Source organism: Austrofundulus limnaeus, unplaced genomic scaffold, assembly GCF_001266775.1.
Source record: "Austrofundulus limnaeus strain Quisiro unplaced genomic scaffold, Austrofundulus_limnaeus-1.0 Scaffold651, whole genome shotgun sequence".
NCBI lineage: Eukaryota > Metazoa > Chordata > Actinopteri > Cyprinodontiformes > Rivulidae > Austrofundulus > Austrofundulus limnaeus.
The window spans coordinates 39,744-49,829 of record NW_013953053.1 but is presented as its reverse complement, the minus strand read 5'-3'; the positions used below and the strand labels follow the sequence as shown (position 1 = coordinate 49,829).

The following is a 10,086-nucleotide window of genomic DNA, read 5'->3' as shown; positions in this document are numbered from 1 at the left end:
TATATATACAGTATATATATGTTTTGACTCCAGCTGGTTACATCATCAAAAAGAATTGCGCGGTTGGCCGGCAGACTACAGATCTCTATCATAGGACAAATTTATATCGTTTCTACCGTATATTGTTTATATCGCGCATTCCTAATTTGTAATGAACAATCTTAACTTACTTCTCCAACAACATATTTTTATACATTTTCTTAAATTGCCTGATATTTGGACATTGTCTGAGATCTCCACTTAATTTATTCCATAGTCTAACCCCAGAAATAGATATACGGAAACCTTTCATGGTTGTTTGCATAAATAAAATTTTAAATTTATATTTCTCTCTTAGATCCTACCCTCCCTCGTGATTCTTAAATAAACCTTGAATTTTTTTGGTAACTGTCCCTTATTAGCCTTATAAATAATAATCTCTGTCGGATAAGATACAATATCAATAAATTTTAATAATTTTGATTGTTTAAAAAGTGGATCTGTATGTTCCAAATAACTGCCTTTGTGTATAAATCTTATTATTCTTTTTTGCAGAGTAATAAGTGACTGCAGTGAAGTTTTATAAGTATTTCCCCAAATTTCTGCACAATAATTTAAATACGGCAAAACAAGGTAACAGTAAAGTCTACACAACGAAGTTTGATCTAATACTTGTTTTGCTTTATTTATAACTGCAATACTTCTTGAGATTTTGGATTGTATATGAACAATATGTGGTTTCCTTTTTTACATTTAAAGTACTGCCATTTGGGCTGAATGCAATGTTAATGAGGGACAGATTTGGCCCGTGAGCCTTGATTTTGACACGTGTCAGAGCAATACTGAAGCTCTATTAAAAGGTAGTTTGTAACATACAGCACACAGTAGACACGTTATAAAGGCAGAAAGTTGGCATCATTTTCTGATTGAGGATATCAAATAAAACAGATATATTAATCTAAAATGGAAAATTTAGAAAAACACCTCAAATACAGCATGTATTAACCTCTTAAACCTTCTATACACTTCACTACACTACTGTTAGTGTCTGTAACCAATGTACCCACTACCTACCTACCTACCTACCTACAGTACCTACCGACCGACCGACCGACCTACCGAACTACCGAACTACCTACCGAACTACCGAACTACCTACCGAACTACCGAACTACCTACCGAACTACCGAACTACCTACCGAACCGTGAGACTAAAGTATTGAACCAAACCGAATCGTGAATTTTCTGTATCGTTGCAGCCCTAATTTATATATATATATATATACTGTGTATATATATATATATACATATATATTTTACGTGATTTATATGTGGTTTCCAAGTTAATTTGTCATCTAAGATTACCCAACCCCTTAATCACCATTAGTAAACAGAAAAATTGCTACAACTCAACACTTGTACAGATACTGAGGTAAAGTTTGACGTGGTTGTAGCTGTAAGGTGTCACCATTCCTCACCTGTGTCCCTCCGCTCCGTCCAAGATGGCTCCTCCCTCCTCCACGACCTCTCTCCACTTCCTGGATTACCGCTGACCAATCCGCTCCTCAGACCCCTCCCCCCTGCCACCAGGGCGGCGGAGGTGAACAGGTTGGTGTGCGTTGGTGAAATGGAAGTCCTATATGACGGTTCGTCGACATCCTCTCCGTCTTCGTCCTCTCCGTCCGAGGCGATGGGCCTTCTCGCGTGCCGCTCCTCGGTGAAGCCCGTCCAGCTGGACTTTCCGAACCCGGGGCTTCCCAGACTCCCGAACTTTGTCCAGCTTTGACCCAAACCGCCCCAGCCTCCTCCAAAGGAAGACAGGTGTGAAGAGCCCAGCCCCAGAGAGGTGAGAGACGTGTTCTTGTACCTCTCTGATGAAGATGATGAAGTGGAAGATGAAGCAGCTGAGGAGAAGAGATGGGCTCCGCCCTGGCGTAACCAGGGCCACTCCTTGGACGGCGTGCTCCCCGGTCCTCTCAAACCTTTCCTGCCCTCTTCGGCTTGGCCCAGAACGAACCTCGCTCGAGTTTTCGACGGAGCCAGAGCCTCTCGTTCCATCCCATCTTCCTCCTCCTCATCATCCAGGTTCTGCTCAAAGTGCCTGTGGCGATGTTTGTGTTTGTGCTCACTCCTCCCCCATGCACAGGAGAGGCTGGAGGTGAAGCCCAGGCCGCCTCCTCCTTTGCTGCCTCCCTCCACCTCTCCTCCTAAAGCTCCCTCCCGCAGCAGCCGACTCCTCCTTCGGTGGAACCTCGCCGGGTTGAGGAGGAAGTGGGCGTGGTGAGGCTGGTGCAAGGCGTACTGGTGAGGGGGTGGGAGTGGGTAGGAGCTGGGGAGGTGGTGATAGAGCCCGGGCGGCGCTGGAGGGTAGCTGCTGTAATAGCCCATGTTGTCAATGGTTTCCTGGAACTTGGACGGGCAGCCGCACTGCCTGCGGTCCAGCTTCCTGTTGCAGTGGCATGGGTAGAAAGGTTGAGGAGTGAAGGAGGGTCCGCCGGAGAAAGAGGAAGGGTGGGGCGAGTAGAAGCCATTCAGGTTGATCCTGAAGACGTTGGAGCGCAGGGGATGGGAGGAGGGCGGATTGTGTCGTCTTCCTCCTGCGGCGCTCTTGTCGAAGTCTGGCCTCGGCCCCATCCTCGCCCAGCTCCGCCGTCCGATGTGGACGTCGCCGAACTGAGCGATGAGATCGTCCAGCTCAGCCAGGAACTCTGGATCCTGCAGCTGCTGGTGCTTCTTCTTGTGTTTGTTCTTCTGCCTCTTCAGAGCACCGTGCCCGAGGCAGGGCACGTAGTCGGGCAGGGTGCACTTGTGTCCCGGACACGAGCACAAGCAGGCGCAGGAGGAGGGACAGTCGTGGTCCCTGCGCCTGTGTCGGTGTCGCTCCGCAGAGTTTAAGTTGCCGATGGCGTTGGAGTGTCTGGACATGCTGGGGGGTGAGACCGGAGAAGGAGGGAGCCTCTGAGCGCCTAGCGTCACCCCTGACCCCGGACCAAACCGAAGTCCTCCTCGAGCTCCCCTCATCTCCCCTCGCTCCGAGACGCTGTTGTTGTCGGTTCCGATCCCGCTGTCGCTCGGCAGCGTCTCGTCGCTGTGAGACTCGCTCCTGGGGGAGGGCGTGGCCTCCTTCAGGTGGCTGGGAGAGCCGGGGGTGGGGTGCAGAGGAGGTGTGGCGCAGGAGAGCTTACACGTGGACTGGTGGAAGGGAAACTGATGCCTCCCCTGACATGGACAGCTCTTCTTCACGAAGGGGGAGGACGGTGGACGGGGGGATGTGCAGGAGGAGGTCGGGGATGGGAGGGAGAAATGGTGGGAGAAGAGGAGGGAGGAGGACGGCTCTGTGAGGCTGCCCTCGCTGTAAGGACTCTGGGCTCCGCTGGAGTGGGTCAGGGACGGGGAAGGAAAGGGATGAGAAAGCTGGCTGGACGAGAAGAGCGAGCCCTCAGAGTGACCGGTGAACAGGGTGGCCTGGGTGGAGCACTGGGAGCCGGCGTGAGCTTTGGGCTTGCGTCCTCGCCTCTTGCCCATGTAGATGGTGCCCCTCTTGCTCACGTTGATCTGTGGGCCTAGCTTGCTCCCGAACGAGGAGGACAGGGCTGAGAGCGTGTGAACCGTCGTCGCCATTCTCAGCGAGGTTCTACCGTCAACCGCCTCTCCTGCCCTTCCCTCCTTCCTCACGTAACCAGACATTATTGCTTTGTGAAACCTCCTCTTCTTCCTCTTCTTCATCTCGTTAATAAGCCTCCTGATCTTTAGCTGCCGGTTGCCCTTTTCGGGAGGATGAAAGCCGTTGCCCCTCTCGTCGAGATCCGGTGCGTCTTGGCGGTCGAACTCGGGGTGGGCTCTTTTGGGAGGACGGCCACGCTTCTTGGGGCTCGGCTGCAGAATCGGCTTCAGCACGGGGGCTTTCTGGACTCGGTGGCACCCGGCAGGAAGCTCCTCGGCTGCTCCGGCGTTGGGCGAGAGCTGAGGTGGAGGCTCCTCTGAGCTGAAGCTGTGGGATTTCGGTCTGCCTCTTTTTCGAACGCTGTTTGTGGGGAACACCGAAGCGAGGGGGACTGGATCGGTGGCGGGGTGAGTCTGTTTCGGGGTTGGAGGTTTGATTGTGGAAGACAGCGAGGAGGAGCAGCTGGAGGGTGGTAAGTGTGACTCATCGCTCGGCTGAACGGTGGTTTTGGCAGGAAACGACGCCTTGGTGAGCAGAGGGAAACTTTGTGAGGGATTATGTGGGGAATCTGAGGAGACGTCCTGACTGTCCAGCCTATGGGCACGGTGCACCAGCTTCGTCCAGCTGGGCCTTCTGGCTTTGCGTTTCTTGAGTGGCCGGCTGTCCTGCTCTGGGGGTGAGGCAGTGGGGGAGACGGGAGTGTTGGCGGGAGGGGGAGGAGCAGACGAAGCGGAGTGGGCTGGAGGAGCAGCTGAATGTCTTGAGACATCTTGATCTTTTGATTTACTGGAATCACCTGTCGTTGTGGGCTCGGCTTGTTTCGCTGCCCTGCAACTGTCGTCTGTCTTTTCTTTCTCCGTCACTGTTTTGCAGGTTTTGTCTTGTTTACAAGCCATTTCACTACATTTTATGTTGTTATCCACTTTTCCTTGTCCATCAGAACTGAGCTTTTCTCTCTTCTCAACCTTTCCTCCCTCAGTCTTTAGCTCCCACGAATCATCATCTCTTTGTTTTTGAGCCTTTTCTTTATCGCGTCTTGATTTGCCATCCTTGTCCTTTTTCTTCTTCTTTACTTCGTCCTTCAGTCTCTCGGTCTTCTCTCGCTCAGCCTCCAGTTTATCTTGCTTTAATTTCTTTGCTCTCCGCTTCTCTTTCTTGGCTTTCCTTTCCTTTTCCCTCCTCCTCTCCGGCAGAGAGGGATCCTGATCTTTGGATGACGTCGAAGAGAGATCCACGGCGGGGGAAGACTGTGGTTTGGGGGAGTCCGGGCGACGGGAAGGAGAGTCTGGCCTACTCTTGCTCAAAAGTTCTTTATGCGGGCCGGAGAGGGCCAGAGGCCTCGCTGGAGAGTCCGTGGAAGAAACAGAAGACGCGCTGACGTGTTTTCCAGCTTTGCTTTTTGAAGAAGGGCCAAGAATATTTGCAGAGCTTCTCCCATCTGATAATCCCTTCTGTTTTGCCATCTGAACCAAACCATTGTGTTTTTTGGAGCTGCTCCCATCATTCCTGGTGTCCAACGTGGAGACTTTGGAGTTGCCTGCGGCGGACCGAGCGGTCGACGCAGTCTGGTCGGTTGCGGGCGAGCAGAGTTTAGGTCCGGCGGGGACGGGTTGACCGTTGACGCTCGAGAGCTTGTCCTTTTTCTCTCTCTCCGACGAGCCGTTCACTTTCTCCTCCGTCTTATCGGCCAGCTTGATGGGAACCTGGGGGATTTAAACACAGACAGAAATATGGCTTTGACATCCATTCGGTCGCTGCTGGCAGCAGTGAAGGACATTCAAAACGAGACGGTGGCTAAAAATATTGTTATTGCTCGTCTATTTAAAGAGAGCTGGAGGATAAAACGACTCCAGCAAGATGTGGAAATGAGGGCAAACTGCAGAAAAGGAGAGAGCTAGGTGATGAAAAAATAAAAAAAACAAGAATGGGGTCAAAAAAAAGGAGAAATGCAAAGGCAGAGAAACAGAGGATCGGAGTGGGACAGGGAGAGAAAGGGGGGTGAAAGATAAATGACAGCGACTAGAGAAGAGTAAAAATAGAATAGAGGAATAGATATAGAGCAAAGCAGCGACTGAACGAGACAGAAAACGTTGCTATTGGTAGCTATAAATTACCACTAATGCCAATGAGAAGGCTTGACATTTCATACTTGTGCTGTAATTTTGGTATGTGGCTGCTTGAGTGGCGTTTGAGCATCTAAAGCTATAAGCTCCCCCTTGGGTGATTAACGTAAGAACCCAACGTTTGTAATAACTCCAAATGGTTGCCGTGCTGTTGTCCTATTTTTAGTCCCCCGTTAATTCTAATGTGCCGCTTCGGTTTCAGTGCCGAGACAATGGCTCGTTTCACGGCAAAGCTGGGTGACTCTGAGCATCTCTGAGGCTGGAGGTGAAAAGTGTAAAAAAAGCAGAATAAGAGCAGCAGGAAATGTAATCAACGCCTCACAGCATTAAAATAGTCAGATCGCTTTTTCTTACGTACGTTTTTGGCACCTTTCTCGTTCCACAATTTTAAAATGCTATTTCAACAATTCATATATCAAAACGTTCAGCTCATTCAGGACACTCCGGCTATGACTTTTGGTATTTCTGCTATTTATACTTTTTTAGCTATTTTACTTTTTTAGCCACTTTTTTATGGGTCTATTTTCAACATCCTTAAAATCCTTCAAAATATTTCTAAATGTTCACAGCACCTTACACAATTTGTTCTTGTTATACTCTTTTTAATTTCCTTGTGCTACTTTTAGCTACTTCTTTGCTAATTTTAGCTTTTTCTGCTATTTCAGCTAAAATTCTACTTATTTCTGCTATGCCTCTGCTATTTTCTTCTTTTTTGTAATTCTTTCTTTTGTTGTGTGCTATTTATTGTTCTTACAGATGCTTTAGGCTAAATTCAGCTATTTACTGCAACTTTAGCTAATGTTCAACTGTTATTATCAAAAGTTAGCTTTTGAAGCTAAATACATATTTTTTGTAGCTATTGCTTTATTTTTCTGCTAAGTTTAGCAAACTTGTGCTTCTTATGCTCCCTTATGCTAATTTTAAAAATTCCTGCCACTTTTTAGCTGTTTTACTGAAAATCTTGGCTGTTTTAGCTATTTAACTATAAATTCTCATGTTTTTGTATTTTTATGCTGTTTTGTCTGCTAATTTTTAATATTTTACAACCTTTCACCATCTGGGTGCTATTTTCAACTTGTGGCTGCTATCTTTAGCTTTTTTTTAATACTAATTGTTGCTTTTTTTATACTAGCTTAGTTAAAATTCTGCTTCTTCCTGCTATTCTTCTCCAGTTTTTTCACTTTTTGTGCGTTTTTGTCATGGTCATGGAGGTCAAAAGTCCCACATTACTTTAGATAGGTCTAGTAAAATGACAATACAGCCAGTTTTAAGCTAAAAATTGGTATGAAGGTAGATGAAACTTCGATCTTTCACAAATAGTAGCTGAAAAAAATTTATTTCCAAGATGGCCAACAGTGCTAAATTCAAATGACTTTAATTCAGCCAATTTTTGATATAATGAGCTAAAAATTAGTAAATTGGTAGATGAAACTTAGCTCTATCACAAATAGCAGCTGAAAAAATCCAAGATGGCATCAAAGCTGGTTTTAAAGGACTTTTACTCAGCCAGTGTTTGATACATTAACATGAAAACTGATGTATTGCTAGCTGAGAGCATGCTCTATCACATACTAAAGCTGAAAAATAAATCAAGATAGTAGCCAAAGTTTTTTTGCTACTTCTTTCCCATTGAAAATGAATGGTGCTTTTCTCAACATCCTTAAAATTCTTCATGTTTTTAAATCTTCACAGAACCTTGCACATTTTCTTCTAGTTTTGTTCTTTTTTAATTTCTTGTGTCATCTTTAGCTACCTTTTTTTTGCTAATTGTAGCTTTTTCTATTATTTCAGCTATATCTCTGCATGTTTCTGCTCTTCTTTTGCCAATATTAAGCTTTTTTGTGGTTCTTTCTGCTAATTTGAACTATTTATGCTTCTTACAGTTGCTTTCTGATAAATTCAACTATTTTAGCGTTTAGCTTTTTTCTGTTATTTCAACTAAATTTTTGCTCCTATTTCAATTTCTTTCTGCAAAGTTAAGCTTTTTTTTTCTTCTCTCAGATTTTCAAATTAAACTCACATTTAGTAAGTAAAGTTTTATTTATAAAGCGCCTTTCACAGAAATATATTCACAAGGTGCTGTACAATCATTAACAGTTTAAAAATAGTGGAAAGAATAAAATGAAACAGAAAAACATAATTAAGCAACGAAAACTGAAACATCAAATAAAGAATTAATTTCTAAAATTGTAACTCTAAACACAAGGTCAATGCAGGGCAAAATATACAATAACACACAAAAACATAAGAGAGAGAAAAATATGGCACAAGTTCAATAATAAAAAAATCATTTTTTTAAAAAGAAACAGATTGGCGAGCGTTGGAGGTAGGCTGGCGTTAATGGTGAAATGGTTAGCTAAACGCTTGAGTGAAAACGGGAGTTTTTAGGGAAAAGTGAAAAAGTTTTTAGTAAAAAAGTGAAAAGGTTTTCAGGAAAAAGTGAGTTTTTAGTTTTTTACATTAACACTTGCCAATAAATATTTTCAGATTAATTTCAGCTGCTTTCAGCTAAAGTTTTCAGCAACATTTATTCACACAAGCATTTTCACAGGAAATGCAACAATAATGTGAACCTTCAGTTTTCGCCTCCACTTCAAGCTAACGTCAGTAGCAGATGTTACGATGGAAGCGGTGTGTGTTTCCTCCTTTAACCTACCTGTTTGTCAGGTTTGCTCCCTTGGCTGGTTGTGGCAGGGGCTGAGGCTGGGCTGGACTTTGTTGAGGACACCGACAAAGGTTGTGTTGATGAAGATGATGATGTCAGCGGTTGTGAAGCAGCACATGCAGTTTTTTTGGATGTGGTTTGGGTAGCATCCAAGCCCACGCGCTGCTCTCTGTTTGCTTCGTCTGTGGTTGAGCTGCCTTTGCTCTGCTGGACGGCTTTTCCCTCTCCATCTGCCCGCGGCGGTCCGCCCCGGCCTTGTCTCTGGTAGGTCCTGATGGTGGGTTTGCATACGTAGCTCTCCAAGATCTTGGGCGGCTTTTTGGTGCGCTTGGCCTGGAGCCCGATCCGGACTCGTACGTTGCCCTCGGGGCAGCTGGTCTCCCTGCCAGAGATCTGCAGCTCCTGCTGCCCCACGCCTCCACAGCGCCCCTCGATGAGCAGCTCCAGCACCGCTGCCTTGTTCCCATCCTTTTTACATCCTCGTTTCTCCTCCTCTTTCTTCCTCACGTCCTCGCTTCTCCTTCTTTTCTCCGCCGCTTGATCCTGCTTGGCTTCCTCGGACGCAGAAGCAGTGTCCAGAGTGGAGGTGGTAGTCGGAGGGGTCCCCCCCTTTACTCTCTGGTCCATCAGAGAAGCCGGAGGGGGGACGGAGACGTAAGGTGCTCCGGAGTTCCCACTATAAACTCCTGGGCTGGTGGGGTGAAAGGTGACAAGCAGAGACCAGAAAGGTCACAAAAATAGATCCCGTCGCCGTCCAAAAGCAGCGGAATGCTTTCATCCGGTGAGGAAAACGTCCTTCAGGCTTGAGCCGAGTAAATCTGAAGCAGAGAGAGAAGGAGGAAGAAAAAACAGAGAGACGGAGAGGCCAGGGATTAGTCATGTCGGTGAGCTCAGATGCTGAGCAGCAGCGGTACAGGAACTGAGGGAAAGTCCCCTTCCTGCAGGCAGCTACAGAGAGGTGCTAAAGTCTGTGTCCACAGAAATGATCTCATCACACAGAAAGCTCAAGGGGCCAATCAACGGCACAAAATTCCCAGAATGTCGACACTAACTGGAAGTCTTACTCAGAACCCCCCTCCACCACCACCTCCCCCCAGAAACAACCTCAGCAAGTTCTCTGAAACAATCTGCAAAGAGAGCCGATCTAAGAGACAACTGACACTCCCTAAATCTGTAATCCTTCCTCTCCCTCCTCCCTGGATCAATACATCAATCAATCAGCTGCTGGCTCATTCAAACACTTGATCCAGTTCTTCTCCCATTATGGGATCAATCTTGTGCCAACAGGAACTGAATCTGAATGTTGATAATTTGAAATTGAATGCATTGGTTTGAAAATAAATTTCACTAAATTGAAACTGAATTTAATGTTTTGTATCTGAATTAATTTGTTTTGAAACTGTATTTTGATTTATTAAAAATTCAGTTTGACTACTTTCACTTTCAGTTCCATAATTCAGATTTTTGTGTCACATCCTGGTCCTTGAGAAAGCCAGGCAGAGTAATCAAACACAGATCCACAGATTTATGTTTCACTTTGGTGAAGTTTCCCTTCTGGATGTAACAGAGTTGATGCAATCCACTGTAAAAGTGACAAAAATACATTTACATCACATCATGGATCAGTCAGCAGCAGCATATGTGATGTAAATGTA

The 10,086-nt window shown here is 46.0% G+C and overlaps 1 protein-coding gene across 1 annotated transcript in view; it reads right to left on the bottom strand.

Annotated features, from left to right (window-relative positions):
* The window catches only part of LOC106531577 (histone-lysine N-methyltransferase ASH1L), a gene marked incomplete at its 5' end in the record, with an annotated part of 33,954 nt that overhangs the window by 14,642 nt on the left and 9,226 nt on the right, over positions 1 to 10,086 (bottom strand). Inside the window, 2 exon segments of the mRNA XM_014027478.1 lie at positions 1,458 to 5,346; positions 8,423 to 9,249. Coding sequence (XP_013882932.1) covers positions 1,458 to 5,346; positions 8,423 to 9,058 — 4,525 coding nt within the window.